General features: G+C 35.7%; 1 protein-coding gene across 1 annotated transcript in view; it reads left to right on the top strand.

The window, feature by feature from the left end:
* Nucleotides 1–16232, top strand: part of PPP2CA (protein phosphatase 2 catalytic subunit alpha) — a 17038-nt gene extending 806 nt beyond the window's left edge. Inside the window, exons 2-7 of the mRNA XM_085312791.1 lie at nucleotides 11950–12159; nucleotides 12847–13020; nucleotides 13196–13285; nucleotides 13930–14091; nucleotides 14896–15014; nucleotides 15483–16232. Of these exons, the coding sequence (XP_085168917.1) occupies nucleotides 11950–12159; nucleotides 12847–13020; nucleotides 13196–13285; nucleotides 13930–14091; nucleotides 14896–15014; nucleotides 15483–15555 (828 nt within the window). The 3' untranslated portion in view covers nucleotides 15556–16232. The remainder of the gene's footprint in view (nucleotides 1–11949; nucleotides 12160–12846; nucleotides 13021–13195; nucleotides 13286–13929; nucleotides 14092–14895; nucleotides 15015–15482) is intronic.
* Nucleotides 16233–17431: the final 1199 nt, after the last annotated feature.

Genomic DNA, 17431 nt, shown 5'->3' with positions numbered 1-17431 from the left:
CGCCTCCGGCGCCGTGGCCTGGCCGAGGCGCGCCGGGCCGCAGGCGCTTCCCTTCCGCGGCTCCGTGGTGCGGGAAGAGTCGCAGGCGAATCGGTGCAGCCGGTTCCCGCGACACAGTTTTACGTTTCTAAGCGGTCCCAAAGGTGTAGATTATTACAGTGAAAACAAAGCTTATAGTGGTCAGTTTGAAATTACATGGGATAGAACGCTGGAGTTTGGACATAAGGCTTTGATTTTCTGATACAAATAAGCACAGGTTTATTTGTAGCTGAAGGGTGGATAAGCTTTGGGATGTGGTTTCTCTGAAGAAGATTCTGGGTTGTGTGAAATACACAGAATAGACAGTTCAGATCACATGCAGCTATTTATTTTTGTGGTGACCGATTAAAAAGATTGAGATTTGGATGTTAGAATACTGCGTTAACTGGTGTGTTTATAATTTAGAAAGGTCTTAAAATCAGCCCAGGATAAATTGTTTTTTGGCAAAGTGAGTAAATTAAGTACTTGTGTAAAATCTTAAATGGATTAAACTATTATGGCAGATGCTCTTCTAATTGCTTTTTCTGTTTATGAAAACTTACAAATTAATATTGGATGTTGATAACTTACTTATTTTGATGTTTCTTTAGAGTAGTTTTTGTAGTGTGTTGTACCTGTGGACCTGAAGGAGGGATTCTCGTGTATGAAAGTCTGTTGGTTTCTCCAGTAATACCCTCTGCTCTAATAAAAGACATAATCTCTCTCTTCCAGCATTGGTTTTCTGATTACTGCCAGGACACATTCTTGGACCTGTGTGAATAAGTAGGTCTTCTCAATATGTGGAAACATTTGATACAGCTTTGAGTAAAAATAGGTTTCATTCTAGGAATGGAAATCAAAGGGAAGATCTGTTCTAGTAGCATCAAACTGCATTTCCAGTTAATTTTTAATTACATTCAGGATTAAAACTCAGTAGCTGAAGACTGTTTTTCAGTTTCTGGAGATCTTGTGTGTTAATGTATTTCTAGATAGAAGGAAGTAATATGTATGGACTGCTTGGGAACTGGAAATTAAGGAATGTGAGAAGTCATCAATGTTCTTAGTTCTAAAGAAGCCTGGATACCAACTATGAGAAGTAATAAAAATATTTAAAATTTGGCATTGCATCTTCAAATACTGTTTTCTGGAAATAACATGCTTCTGAAACAGCATGCTACAATCTATAAACTTAGTGTTTTTTAGCAGGCAAGTTCTTACTTGAGTCCGAATCTTAGTTGGCTAATATTCCAACTACTTAAAATTGTAATGCTTAGAAACTGCTAGGTGTGTATTAAATTGTGTTACAAGTAGTAATATAGATGTCTATTTTTCACTTTCCTCTTGATAGTGGTGTAGTTTTTTCCTTCTTTTTTTTTTAAGAGGTAAATATTCCATTTATCATCAGTTATAAACAGATGCTGATACAGGTTCCTGAATGTTAATTTAGTGGGTATTTTTTGTAAGGTTGTATGATAACTTGCAGAAGCATGAGGCATCTGCAAAAAACTTTCAATTTACTGGGGGTTTTGGAGATGAGGGAAGTCATATTATTTGAAATTTCCAAGAAAAGATACTGTGGTCCTATTCATCATTGTTATGCAGAGACAACAGGCTGAGTTGTGTGTTGTTGTTTCCCCCCCCCCCCCCCCATAAAGAATGGAAGTGAAGTGTATTTCTGGAAAATGTGATGCTCATCACCAAAATAAATTCTTGACACCAGGTAGGAAAAAATCTGAAGTATTTCTGATAAACTTGAGATAAGGGATTGCAAGACAGATGCTTAGACTAGGAAGAATCAGCAATTTCTTTGATTAGGCTGGAAAAAAAAAGAACAGCTGTTAGTGACTAGATTTGTGGGAATTCTATATCTTGATAAGAGGAAAGGTTACAGAAAGTTATCTGTCCAACTGCTGTGCTCTTCTAAGATGAGATCACAAGGGTTATGAGGTATATCTAAATTACATTTTTTTCAGTTAGAAACAAGCTTACTTTACCTCGAGGTGGGTGGATTTGAGCCAGCTCCACRACAAAAGTGCTGTTTCTTCAGGTGCCATGACATTGGGCTTGAGCTGGAATTTCCAGTCTCCTACTAACTTGCAGTTAGTACTTTGTAGAGTACAGCCACATGGCTTTCTATGTTAAGGAAAKAAGATAACTTATTTTGATAATTACAAGTAGCTCTACTGGGACTTAAYTAATAGTAGCTGATTTTCTAAATGATTGAAGACACAAGGACTAGAAAGTATGCTCCAGAAGTTCATGGTTTCCATTAAGTCATACCTATCCCCTTAAATTGGGAAGCTATATTCTTGAAAGTGAGGCATTAGTTGAATTCTTTCCATTTTTGTCGGGGGACAGCAGTTTTCTTAGACTCATTTCCACTCTTCCAGCACTGAGTCGCAGAAACTGCTGAATTATTATTCATGTTTTGATTGTCTAAAGTAGTTGCATGAATTGCACCCAGAGCTTATTTTTCTATAAATAGCTTAACAGATGTGTTAAGGATAATGTCAACTATTGTTACTATTCCAAGGGACAGATAAAAACCCTACAAGATCTAAATTGTCATTTTTAATTGCACTAAACTGTACTCACACAAGGATTTAGCTAGCCCAAGCTAGTGTTCTTCCTCCTCCCCCCACCCCGCACTGTGTTGTTCTCTTGTTATTTAWTTTTTTTTTATTGGATGATCTTCCTGAGACTGGTATTTCAGGGTCTTCTGGGATGATGCATGCAGACTGGTGCCTATCTAGTAAGAATAAGCATAAGGGCTCTGTTGTATTTCAGTGTTGATACCTAAAGAACTTATCAGCTATTTAGAAATGCCATATAATGTAGCATAATAWCTAAGTGTGGACACTTACGCATCCCAGTTACTTTCCTAATGTATCTTGTGTTTTGCTTGGTTACCTAGGTAATAGCAGCAATGTTGTTAACTTGGCAGAAATGTCTTCTAAACCTAGCAATAATTTGTAACCATAAATACTATCTACTTTCATAAATCATTTAACTGCCACACAGAGGTCTGTATTAAGCTTAGAATAACTTAATATGTGCTGCATATTTTATGTCGCCTCAGTGACAAATTGTATGTGCTTTAATTATTTGGTTAGTGTAAGTTCTGAGGAATAAGAATTCCAGATTTACACTCTATAGTTTGCTGATAAGTAATAGCATGACAGTAGTATTAGTTCTACTAATGCTTATTGTTGAATTCTTTACTGAATGCTGTGTACAGAAGAGAAGTGAAATCTCTATTGCCAGGTGAGATTTTTTTCCATTGATCATTTAGCAAAGGGGAAAGAATGCTCTTTTGGAATACTATTCTTTTTTACTTTGTGAGGGTTGAGGGAAACAATCTTAACTCCTCTCTAGCATTTATAAATGCCCTTTATTACAGAAGAGGCAGGTGCTTTGCATTGCTCAGGAAGGTGGGATGGCACTCTAAAGATGCACAAAGGAATGAGTTGAATTTGTGGATGAAACATGCAGTGGTTATTTCAGAAGCAGATGCAGTGCAAGTGGAGGGAGAGAGGTGTATACTCCTCTTGAAATATCAGTTTGTAATTAAGTGAATATAATTTTTAGTTAAAAAGAAGATAAGCTGGCTGTGTATGCAGTGTAGCAATCTCTCTCTCTCTCACACACACCCCTGTGTACTTGAATCACTAGCAAAGAAAATTTCTGAATAGGCACTATTGCTATCTAAAAAGGTTGAACTGTGAGTGAAAGGCTGATACTGTTAAACACTTCTATAAAACTTGGTTTAAACTTTGCCTCCTGTAGCTTTTGATCAGTAGCAATATTCTTGATTAAATATGTTGTTGGATTTTTCACTGATATTAATTTCCATAGTATAAAAGTGTTTCTGGGCTATACTGATCTCTAGTACATACCTTGTTAATGGTGTATTTTTTTCTGATTTATTATATTTTCTTTTCCCCTGGTGCAGAGCGTTCACTTCTGTTTCTCAACATCAGATCTTTCAAGTTAGATTTTCTGAGGCTAATTGTAGATGAGAACAAACCAAACATAAATGTATCTACTACAGCTCTATGAATTGCTTGGACTCTTTCTGCTTATATTAAGTGCTTTAGTTTTAGAAGGACAGTATGTTCTGGATGAAACTTTGTTTTGGGTCAAAAGAAAAATCTGTGATCAAAGATTCAGTTCCTCTAATGCATTGGACTGACAAGTTTTGTTACTACTGCAATGTTATTACTGCCCTGAATCCTTGCCCCACCTCTTCTTCACACAGCGGCACATGTTTGCTTCTGTCTTCTGCTGTTGGGGGAGTTACCTTTCTTAGCTGCTTACTTTTGGCTGCAAGTGAACATGCTAAACTGCCCCCAGTTCWGTTAGCAAGAGCTCTTCCTTTAGTTAATCTTTGCATTCAGATATCTTTATTTTTACATATAACTGTTTCTGACTGTCCAAAATAATTGTAAAAATGGGTATGTCTGAACTTGCTGTAAATTAATTAGAAAACATAACCCAGCAGAATTGCTGGCTAGCAGGAGTTCCTGTGCAGTGGACTCTGTAGATAGATATTTAGATAGTTAGATACATACATACAGCTCATCTTTGCTGTTAAATTGGCTTGTGGGCTCACTACAAAGAGAACTGTGAACTACTGCCAATGGTAGGAGGGCCCTTCTTAGTTTGCCCAAGGATTTATGGGAGATCAGAAAATGGTTTAGGGCTCCTTTTCTGCTGCTTCATTGAATACACTTGGGGATTAAGCTGTTAGTGATGCATATGGTCACACTTTGCATCTCTAAAGTGTTAGTGTCCTTGTGAAATGCTTTTTGTGTCATTTTAATAACTATGTATTGGGTCATGTGGAACACTTCTAGGCAAAAAAAGATCCTTTCACCCACTGTGTTCCATTTCTTGTGATGACTGGTAACCTAAAACTGAAATAGTCTATGTGTGTAAAAGGCATTGGAAACATCAACCTTGCAAGCCTTCTCACTTAGTCCTGTTTATACCTTTAACACTTGGATTTGAGCATGAGCATTTACTCTTGTGTATGCTAACTTCTGTAGCTTCAGCAACTTCCTGTTGATTTCAGTTCTGTAAAATTCTATAAAAATGTGGTATTAGTAAGATTGGATTAAAAAAAAATATTACCACATCAATTATGATAAAATGGAACTGAATGATGCAGATCAAAAGATCTTGTTTTAAAAGTTATTTCAGGCATAGTTTAAGATAACACAAATAAGCATTCTTAGGGCAAATTCCCACTTGTTTGGTTTTTTAACAGTTTAAGTCTAAAAACACAGATGACGCTGTAGATTGATGTCTTCTTCCGSGTGTACCTGTGGTGAAGCTTTTGCATTCTCAGATCTGGTGGCAGAACTGCTTCTATGATTGCTCCCTAGCCATTCTCAATTACTCATCTGTGTTACCTTAAACAATGTAATAACATAACTTGTCTTGCTTTGACTGGCAAGTTATGTAAAGCAGCTGTGCTAAACATTGAAGGAGCAATGATTGAGTTTTTGTCCTCACTTAGGGACTCTTAACCACTACACCTGTATTCAATAACACAGTTGTTACTGGGCTAATACACTGGTAGTATATTAGGCTGAAAAAACAGGTAGTGTATTCCTGACCAAGGAACAGAACTTCAGTATTTCAACTGTGCATATATAAAATATTGATACATTTACCAATACATAAAATTCCAATATATTGCATTACATGCTTGCTAGTTGGTTTTGAAGTACACTTCTGTATTTGACATGCATGCCTACCCTCTAGCCTTCCAGTCAGTATCCTGGTGGTGCATCTAACATAAACGTGCTTAGTTGTGCCTGGAATTATTTGAGCTTTGAGCAGAAGACCTTTTGAACTTACTGTCTAAAGAGCACAGCTTCATGAAGCTGAACCATAAAATCTTTGTTACTACTAGTGATGTATTTGATGAGTATAAAGCCTCTATAGCAAGTAGCTGACCATCTTCAGTAGTTACCACTTTTTTTTTTTGATCCATTACCTTAAACCTGTGGTGGTAACCTTCAGCTGGGAAGGGTAACAAAGAGCTAAGGTACTGCTGCTTTTGGAGTAGCTTTTTCTTTTTTTYCCCCCTTTTTTTTCCTCCAGTAAAGAACTTGAATGACATTAAGCAAATCCAGCTTGCTCATATAGACAAAAATGAAGACCATCTCTGTATAAAGGATTGGCTTTGTGTGTTGTCACCATTGCTGTGATTCCTAGAACTCCCATGTGAAGAGAAATGCATCTCTTTTCTTGAGCTGTTTTGCACTTCCACAATTTTTAAAAAGATTTTCTAGACATGTTCTTATTTTAATTCAAAGCTGAAGGCACTAGGATCTCGATGACATGMGTCCTTTCAAAGGAGCCCACTTCTATCCCTCATTTGCCATCTAGTCTGATCAGCTATATACTTAAATGCTGTCTGACTCCAAATACACAAAAATAGAGTTATTTGGAAGCAAAGTTGACTGCCTGTTTACTTTCTTGTAGAGCTTCTAGAATTCACAGAAAATTTCAATTTTCTCATCTAATCTTTATGTGCAGCACTGACTTGATCTTTTGATTTGCGCAGCATCTTGTATTTAATTGGTCTTTTTAAAGCAATTCCTATTTTTGTAAGATAGCGGTTAATACTACTGCTGAGTTGTGGAGTGTTGCAGAATTTGCAGAAGGTACTTAGTTGTGTTTTATGATACAGGAATCTGATTGGATATTAATGCATTTTGGGGAGTTATCCTTGTGCTGACAAATAGACATCAGTGTATCTATGGGCTTCTGTACTTCTGTTTTGAGTTGAAATAAAATTTTTACTTTTTGTTAATTCACTTTGCTTTGGTATTCTTTATTTCAGTCTTTTTCTCTTTATCATATACACCCTGTATTTCAATCAATCATTTCATCCTTACCAATAGTATTTAAGAAAATTAAGGGTTATGTAGTGACCACATTGTGACACATGCGTTCTCAGCAGCTATATTATGACACGTTGATCAGATATTGTTTTGCTTCACTGAGTTCTAAATTTTCAGTAATGCTAGTAGTGAACACTTTTAGAAATGGAGGTATAGTAATCACAAAACAAGAGAGAAAGCAGATGAGGGTATCTTCTAGTTCAGCCAGTAGAACTTACTTGCTACTGTTACTCCTTTTGTTTGGGTGGAATCCTCTTTCAACTTTAGAATAGTAAGTAGTTGAATGCCTATGTGGAGTTTTTTGAATATTAATTTTATTCCTATATACATGTTCTCATTCACCTCTAACTCTTCAGTAGATTCTGATGTTCAGTATAGCTCAGTTTCTTTTTTTATGCTATATATGATCTGTCCTCGGTCTTAACATCTTCTCAGAAGGCTGATGGTATTGGAGGCCTGATTTCTTTACTTGTTATTTAAAAAGTTGTAAGGTTAAGGAAAATACCTTTTGCTTTAAAAGCAGTGAGACAGTCTTTGGTCTAAATGTTTTCCTTCCTTTACAAGTGAGAAAAGCTTTTAAACTGAAGCAAACAAATGCATTCACTTTACAGCAGACTTGTTGAGTGTAGTGGGATGACCTTTTGCTTGGAATTGRAATCTCTTCCAGGCTGTGATTTTTGACCTGCTAAAACCAGTCTTCATCCCAATTAGCTGATCATTGTGGCTTTAGTCATATCCTGTGCACCTCAAGCACAGGAAATTATAGGTGTGGTTGAAGTCTTCGATCTGGTCAAAATTTTTTCTTAGTTGCAGTGTGATGTCTCTTAAAAAAACTTTATTAGGTAGCATGGCAGTTTGCAGGTGTGAATTCTGATCTTCTAAGAACAATACATTACAGACTAACTCTGAATTTGGAGCCATGTTGTCTAATTAAAATAATGTGGGGTTACCAGTAACTCAGGAAAGAAAATATTGTGTGTTTTATAGCATTGATTTAGCATTATGCAGTAGCTTCAAGCACTGTTTTAAATTTCTGCAAAGCCAAAATATTTACAAGAAGGAGTAGGAATAATCTAGAAGTATCTGGTTTGTTCTGGCAATAGAAAGGAATTGGGGCATAGGTGGATTTAGGGGATTTTTTCWGAAATGGTCCGTGCAAATGAATTCTTTGATGGAAGGCTGATGTTTACCTCATAAGCAGAGTACTTGTCCTCAACATGCAGTGAGTTGAGAATGACAGCACCATGGCTGGATTACAGTCCTTAAGGCACTCAGCTGTGAGCCTTAAAATCTGTGGCATGTTAAGTAAGAATCAGGACTGTAAACAAGAGAAATAAGAGATACCTCTGCATGCATACAACTCTTGCCTTTATTGAATAAAATTGTACAGAGATGAGAATTGTATGGTAGCAGCTTTAATAGTCATAACACTTAAAAAAAAAAAAAATGTTTGTTATAAAAGGTAGAGTTTAGTTAGTCTTCAATCCTGCATTGCCTTGAAATAATGAAGCTAATCTTTGTATTTTACGTTGTTTTTTTCATAGAAAGTGTTCTTGTCAAACAAAGTYAACGAAACAGTGCTTTATTGTTCATCTTACCATTTATAAAATATACAGCTGTCCAGGAATGTTTTAATCTTAGACTGTATTTTTATCTAGTAATACTTGCTTTACAGTAAGGTGAAGACTTACTGTTTTTTGCCGTTTAAACTATTGATCTTACTCTTGTTGTGTCTTGGGTTGGTCTGGAATTGTATGAAGTTGCTTTTTTCCCAGAAAAGTGACTGAGTAAGTAGATGTCTGAGATGCACTTCAGCTTAGCCATAGTGCCTAAAGTTCATTCACACTTAGCGTTTGGTATGTGCTTAGTGTTTGAACTTTCTTTGAGTAAAATACATGGCTTTCCACCTTGGCGGTGATTACTTATGACAACACTTTACTTGGTTCTGATATTTGTCTTTTGTGAAATTCTGAGCATCTTTTAGGTGCATGTTTTTCTTCTGTATGATTCATAATACGAARTAATGGATTCTTTTTGCCGATTGCTTGGTTAATTTCTTGGTTTTGAAATAGAGGAGAAAGGTAGTGCTGAAAAATAGTTATGCTTCTTTGGAGATGGTTTTATAACTGTAATGTAAACTGTATGGTGTTGATGTCAAGTTCTTGTTYAGGTTCATTCAACTTTTTTAATTTGTAGAATACCATAATAAATTAAACTCTGTAGTGTGAGTAACTTACCAAGATTAGAAGATATTAATCAATGCCATCTTAGCATTCAGAAATGTTAAGAAGTGAAAAGTAACTGAGAAATGAAAGTTGTAAGTGTTCCGAAGTGAGTTTCAGAATTGCACAATTGTTTATGTAGTGATAGGCAATGCAACTTGAATGTTTCAACATGCTGATGTCAAAATTCTGTGAAGTATTGTGTTGTTTCATTCTTGGCAATAGGTCACTGAGTTTTTGAGGTACAAGAAATTGGGTATCTCTTCTCCCAAATTATCTGAAATTCTCCCTCTTTTTGGATGCTTTGATCAGGGAGTACTTTGTCTCCCGTTGAGGGCTGCTAAACTGCTATAGCTACACTTCCCTTTCCATAGGGAAGTGTAAGGGAGGCGCTGGCAGGGAGTCAGATCCATTTTGGAAGGGGAGCTGACAGAAAGGGATGGGTGAAGAGACTGTGCAAGTAGCATCATCCTGGATCTCAGGGGAAGGATAAGTAGAGAAGGGAGTAGAACCACGCAAGGTTGCATAGAGTGATGTATAAGCTGGTACAAGGTCAGCGTCACAGGTAATTCAATAATATTAGCATTAGCTTAATATTGATATTGTGTAGATGCAGARTTGGAGAACTAAGGTACTATACTATTTTCTTACCAACTTCTTTTTTTTGTTTACTAGTAGCTAAGCAGTGTATTAACACAGGCTATTCCTGTATCCTTTTATAGGAACTGATTTAGTGCAGAAATTTGGGCTATGGTTTATGGTTCACTTGGTGCCTTGTTTTCAGGGTGTGTGTGTGTGTGTGTGTGGTTTTTTTTTTCCACTTTCAGATGATGTAACACTTTTGACAAGGCAAGTATACTGCTTAAGCAATTCAGTGTAAGCCACTGTTAATGCTGTGGGACATAGCAGGACTGTAAATGAGCTAAGCAGTTTATAAGACAGTATTTCATGAAACTTGTTTCAGAACATGCAAATACTTAAATTGCTAAGCTAGCCTCCTTACATTGAAGGATGTAAGTAGATTRATATTTGCAAGTTGACCTAGAACAGTCTTTTTTTCATCAGAGTAGTTGTGTGACTTAAGTGTATGACCATATGTATAAGATATCCAAGTGATTTAATAGCTCAAAAGTTGAGGAAGCAACAAATTTAATGCTGAAAATGATGCCAATCTCTGTCAACATGAAAGTTGCATACCTTCAAAGAAAAACAAATGCTGTCTTTTTTGTGGGGTGCTTCCAATGTGTCGAGAATATGGGAGTAGAAAGCATTCTAATTAAACAGTTTTTTTCATATTGAGGTGCTACAGGTATCTAACTTTCTCTGTCAAAAAGAGTACTATAAAAGCTTTCATGGATTCAGATGGCTAATACTTCTGAATGTGTATTAAAGGAGTGTTAATAAGGTTGAGGATGTTACAGCACCTTCAAAACATCCGGTGAGTGTCACTGCATTAAAATGAACTTAAGTCAGACTATCTCAAAATAAATCTATATTTTTAGCATCTACCACAAGCCAGTGGTGACCTATCTTTAGTACTAGGCACAGCATGAGTGGAAACTGTCATCTGAGATTGACTTTTGATGTAAATATGTCTGCTAAATGATTTAACTGTTACTCATGCTTTAATATGTAAAGCCCTGTGCTGCACAGGGTACTTAACATGATTGCTTTTTTTCCCTTCTCCCCAGTGTTGAATGAATCTTGTTGAATTTCATGCATCTTCATCATTAAAGCATGTTTTGCTGACACTTTACTTGTTTAAAATAGTTACTGTGGTTGTTAGCCTGGATAATACCTAGGAAGAGTGAGATTTGGGGTGGGGGATGTCACTCACTGTCCAGCCAGTGGTTTTGTGGATAGAGTGGAGACTTAGACGCAGCAGCATATTTATTAGCATGATTCATTCCAATGCCTAGCATTTAATATATTGTTTAGATTTTAACTTCAGGTGTTTCTTTCTTAAACTTGAAAATTGAATGCTCTTTAAATGATCATGAATCTATTATACTTTGTGCTTGGCTTAGCAAAACAAAGCCACGAGGTAGTATGCTGCTTTAGTTGTTAGGTTAGGTTTGAGAAGGTATCAAGAAAATTGACCCTAAAATGCATGTGGCTTATTCATGTGGCTCTTCTGTCAGTCTATAATAGTGCTGTGATTTAAAATATTTTGGATTTAACATGGCTTATGCATAGGTGGTATTTGGTGCTGCTTCAGAGAGCCTTGTAGACATCTTGGGTTATAAAACAGATTGTAGTGCTGTATATTCTGTTGTCATTCTGGTAATATAATAAGGTTTAAAGTAAATTCTTTTGGATAGTGAAGTTGGTGATTAAAAGACCTGGAAACAAGAGTAGCTTCTAAACTTGTTTATATTTCTGGTAGCCTCTTGATTTAGAAATTYACTTCGATATGCATTTGGTATCTGATGTGGGAACAAACTTAACTGGCAATGTGATATTATTAACGCGTTTTTGTGTTACTTTAAAATTACTTTTTTAATGCTATATTTAACTTGTGCTTCTTCATTGAATTGCCTTTGTCTGCAACTTTTATGTAGGCAGTTTTTTTAGAGGAAAAAAAAAAAAGCTGAAGACAATCTGTATCTCCAGCAGGTATCCTTTTAGCTTATAAAGGCATAAGGCAGTTTCTTGCATGTACTTAAACTCAAAATTAGTTCTAAAAGGTTTTTGCAGATAATCCACCCATTCTGCAATTGCTGATACCATTGAACATTAGTTATGTTTTAACTTGTGCTTCATTTAGAACTGTTTTTTCTTTTGCTTTTTAGGCTAAAGAAATTTTGACAAAGGAATCTAATGTACAAGAAGTGCGATGTCCAGTCACAGTCTGTGGAGATGTCCATGGACAATTTCACGACCTCATGGAACTTTTCAGAATTGGAGGCAAATCACCAGACACAAATTATTTGTTTATGGGGGACTATGTTGACAGAGGCTATTATTCAGTTGAAACAGTCACATTGCTTGTAGCTCTTAAGGTAATTTTTTTTTCCTCAACTGTATGATTCTAAATGACATAACTACTACACAAAATACATTTAATCTCTGTTAATGTACTATGCTCGTTTTATAAGTATAGAAACATGAAATGCTAGCTAGGTTACTTTCATAAGGTCTTTCTGAAAAAACTCAGATGCAAGCATGTATAACTATTTCTAAAACAAGTGCTCTGTGTATGTGCATGTACATTTCTTTACTTAATCCAGCCTAAGTAGCAACTTTTGTGTTCAAAAAATTATTTAGAGATAAGTTTTTTTTCAAGCTTATGGGTCTTGAGTTACTGAGCAAAGAATACCAGGGGATTGTAGTGGGTGGAAATGTTATACTTAGAAAGACAAGCATAAGGCGTGTGTGTGTTAAGAGATGAAATATTATAAAGGTAGGGAATTGGTAGAATCTTGAAAATTAGTTTTATACTGTACGCATGCTACGTATGTGTTTGTGTGTATGTATATATATATATATATATATATGAAAAAAGATTGTAATTCATCTCAACTATATGGCAGCTTAAGGTTTAAATTTATTAACCTGTTTTTCCTCAAACACTGTAGTTGAATCTTCATCTTTAGAAACATTTTTTTCACTGCTTTATTGGCATTTTTTTTTTGTGGAGGGAAAGGCATGCTTATTTTGGTACTTCTAAACTAAATCGTTACATTTAGGTCCGTTATCGTGAACGTATCACAATTCTTCGAGGGAACCATGAAAGCAGGCAAATCACACAAGTATATGGCTTCTATGATGAATGTTTAAGGAAATATGGAAATGCAAATGTTTGGAAATACTTCACAGACCTTTTTGATTACCTTCCTCTAACTGCCTTGGTGGATGGCCAGGTATGTTGAAGTTTGGAAGTTAAATGTTACTAATTTTAAAGGCAGCTATTAATACTGTATTCTGTCATCTCTCTATTTTAAAGCTGTCTTGCAGTTTTTCTCCTGACTGTTTGTGTGCTAAAATGAACAGGGTATACAAATGGAATAAACTTACATATGTATTTAACTCTTTCAGATTTTCTGTCTACATGGTGGTCTCTCTCCATCAATAGATACACTGGATCACATCAGAGCACTTGATCGCTTGCAGGAAGTTCCCCATGAGGTATGTGAAAAATGTTACCTAACCTTGTGCTAGGACTCATGATTAAGCATACATTTTAATGCACACACAGGTTAAAAATAAAATGCAAAAACTTTGCAATATGAAAGTGCCYCTCTTCCTGTACTAGTTTTCTGAAGGAAATTTCAGGGATGTGTTCTTGCCTGAAGTAAAATACTAACATGCCTAAAATTTCAACAAGTATCGCTTAAGGATCTTGAAGGTGAGAACTGCTTCTATGCAGATTCTTCATTCAGATTAACTWCTTAGGAGTATTTCAGGAGTTACCACAACAGCTGTTGTAGTTGATAGGTATTTTGTTTTATTGTCTTAGAGACACTGCAGTAAGTTGCTCCAGGGGTGTGTGAACTAGAACAGGTTGCACAGTTAACACTGTTTTACAGCAGTTACAGTTAGTACTGGAACGGGTTGTCCAGAGAGGTTATGGAGTCATCTTCTCTGGAGATGCTCAAAACCCATCTGGATGTGATCTTGTCTAACATGCTCTAGGTGACCCTGCTTGAGCAGGGGGTTGGACTAGATATCCAGAGGTCCCTTCCAACCCCAACTGTTCTGTGATTCTGTATGTGTATGTGKTTTTTTATTATTTTCACATTCACTTTCTAAAATAACTTAAATTCTTACAGGGTCCAATGTGTGACTTGCTATGGTCAGATCCAGATGATCGTGGTGGCTGGGGAATTTCTCCTCGAGGTGCAGGTTATACGTTTGGACAGGATATTTCAGAAACCTTTAACCATGCTAATGGCCTTACGTTGGTTTCGAGAGCTCATCAGTTGGTAATGGAGGTAAGCAGTGTAGCTATCTGTCAAAATCTCATTGTATAGTTGGTGGATTAATAACATTCAGTATGTTTCAGATCTATATACAGGCTCCTTTGACWACATCTGATACAGCTGAGAATCTTGAGTCTTTCAGAAAGTCTTTTGAAACTATTGGTGTGCTACTGCAAGAGCTTCTCAGTTTGGCAGTAGATCTGCTTCCCCCCCCCCCCCCCGCTTCCTTCTTTCAAAAAGTTACAGTGACATCACAAAACAGATTTTACTAGCAGAGCTGGTATTACATTTTTGYGTAGATAAAAGGGTTCTTAAACATAAATGTTGAGTCTCTTGTTAGGAGAATACACACAAATGTGTGCCTTAAACACATGCTCATCTTCTTCAGGTATGTGCTTTTTGTCCTTAGGTTCCAGTTGCCTCTGGCAATTAATATTTTTAAACGTTTATCTGGGTTCTGCTTTTGATGATCACAGCTTAAGATTTAGAATGGTTTGTGTACTTCAAAATTGTTTTTTAGCACCAGTTCAATAAAAAATTCTGTCTTGAATGCACTTAGCTTATGCTTACTAGTAAGAAAAAAATATGCACAGACCAAAAATTTTTTCCTCCTTTTCCATTTCAATAAATTAAGTCTTGTCTTTGGTCTTTTTTTAAAATAAAAATGGTGCTACAAATGCCACTAGGTGTTTTGCACATAAACTGACTACTAAAACATTTTTTTTTAATTACATGATGTATAACAGTTTGGCTGTCACTAATTTTTTTTCTTTTTCTGCATGTGTGCTCTCTCTCTCTTTCTCTCTCTCCCCCCAGGGGTACAACTGGTGCCATGATCGGAATGTAGTAACAATTTTCAGTGCTCCAAACTATTGTTACCGTTGTGGCAATCAGGCTGCAATTATGGAACTTGATGATACTCTAAAATACTCCTTGTAAGTATATTTAAAGATAAAATCATGTGCAATATGAATCTCAAGACAGTTGTTTTAGCACGATGCCATTTAATTATTGTTTTGAGGTGTATTTTTTCGCTATATACTTTCTGGAGGTGAAATAAGTATAGAATTGTCAGGTTACTTGCATCTAAGATTTTACAGACCATCAAATATGTAGAACTGTTTTTGAAATCTGTCTGTTGAATGCAACTTYTAACTTTTAAATGGATAGCAGTGTCTGTCCACTTCATCTGAGTTTTAAAGCCAGGGATTAATTTTTTTTCTAGTCCATACTTCTTCACCTACTAGCAGGAGAAGTGGAAAAAGTTGAACGCTTGTTCTGGAAAAYTTTCTTTGGTTGAATAAACTTGACTTACACATTTTAAGACCACTGTTACTATGATTCACATATATCTGAATTTAAACAAACTTACAGTTTCATTAATGTGTGCACTTTTTTTTCAGTTTGCAGTTTGATCCAGCACCACGTAGAGGTGAACCGCATGTTACTCGTCGCACCCCAGACTACTTCCTGTAAAGAGATTTTAGACCTGTACAGTATTGCCATGAACCATATGTTGACCTAAAGAAAATGGGAAGAGCAACAGTAACTCCAAAGTGTCAGAAAATATTTAACATTCAAACTCGTTTTCACATGGACCAAAAGACGTGCCATATTCAAATACAAAGCCTCTTGTCGTCAACAACTGTGACCACTTTAGAATGAACCAGTTCATTGCATGCTGAAGCAACATTGTTGGTCAAGAAACCAGTTTCTGGCATAGCGCTATTTGTAGTTACTTTTGCTTTCTCTGAGAGACTGCAAATAATAAGATGTAGACATTAACACCTCGTGAATACATTTAACTTTCCATTTAGCTATAGCTTTATTCAGCATGACTGTAGATAAGGATAGCAGCAAACAATCATTGAAGCTTAAAGAACATTTTTAAAATAAGTACCAAGGCCTCATATTTGTTCTGAAACTGTTTGTTTTATTTTCAGGGAATACTGTTTAATTTAATTGTATTGATTTTTTTTTTTGGTCTGCACTCAGTTCCCTTTCCCACTCTCTGCCCTACCATATTGTCCTTTGTAATTGTCGAGCATAGTGAATTACTTTGAACAGAACTGTTTTTTTCTGTAAAACAATGTTACTGCAGGAGAGAGCTGCAGTGTTTTTCATAATAAACTTGTGAACTAAGTATGGAAAAATGTCAAAYTTTAATTGCATCTTAGGTCAGCTCTGGTTTAATAAACTAGTACTTTGCTTGCTAAGTTTTATAAACCTATCAATTGCCACCTTCAATAACTAAAAATAGGATGTTTGAAGTATACTTCAAAACTCTGACTTTCTGAATTCTATCCCAGGGAGCTATCTGGTCATTTGTCAGTAAAGTGAGGACAGTGCTTGTTTATTACTGAAATGTTGCTTTGTTTTCTATCTTGGTGCTCTCTTGGAATATTCAAAAAGAAGAATACAGGATAACCTCATTGATTATTGAGGCTTTTTTTTGCAAGTGTAAAGCTAAGTTTGAATTATTTCCAATGTAGGTGCTAATACTTAAARTCACTTTCTGAAAAACTAAGAATAAAACCAGTTTTCTAAATATTAAAAGAATAACTTGAAAATCAATAGTACACGTATTGCCCAAGCCTCTGTTTTTCAAAATAGTTGTTTTATATTTAAAATATTTTTTTACTTGTTTTATGATTTGAATCCTTAATTATTTTAGTTAAAACAGTGTAGAAATTCCAAAAGTATGCCTTTTTAAGGTTTACACTTTAAAACTTTTATTGGTTATGTCTTCAAGTTATTTCACTGTCTGTTGTTTTGATTCTTGAAGATTCTTGGTATTCTATTGCTTTCCTTTGAAGACTTCAGCTACCTTGGGCACAATGTAGACTGCAACAAAACTGGAAGATGTTTTTTTAGTTGTGCTTACAGTGCTTAGTTCTAAGGTAGAGTTATTTTTGTATATGTCTAACTTAGTTTGAAAACATAGAGACCTAATTGCAGATGCACAGACACTTTTAGGGTCTGTCTTGCTTTCCTGCTGAAGGAACGGTTGAATTTTCTAATCTGTAACAAAGTCACCTCATTTTTCCTAAGTGTCACTTCTTGAGTCCTTTTCTGAAAGTCTTGAGTGGTGAGAATCTTGCTGAAGAGAAAAGTAACTTGTCCTGTAGGTTGGATTCCAAATTATTTCTKCAGAGCACTTCAATCTTCTAAAGTTTGATCTGTTACAGGAAGAAGTGCATACTAAAAATAGGTGCATTTGAGTTGTCCTTTTTTTAGTGTATCAGGAACCTTGCTTTGATCACTGCTTAAAAAAAAAATTGCTGTAGAAAATAGTTCACTTGTTTAAATTGTTTTTGCTTGCCAGTCTCCATGTGCATAAATATTTTTGTGG

This window comes from Rhea americana, unplaced genomic scaffold (assembly GCF_003343005.1).
Source record: "Rhea americana isolate MKP2758 unplaced genomic scaffold, rheAme1 scaffold_37, whole genome shotgun sequence".
Taxonomy (NCBI): domain Eukaryota; kingdom Metazoa; phylum Chordata; class Aves; order Rheiformes; family Rheidae; genus Rhea; species Rhea americana.
Note: the sequence above shows the minus strand (reverse complement) of the source record. Positions and strands in the feature narration are given on the sequence as shown.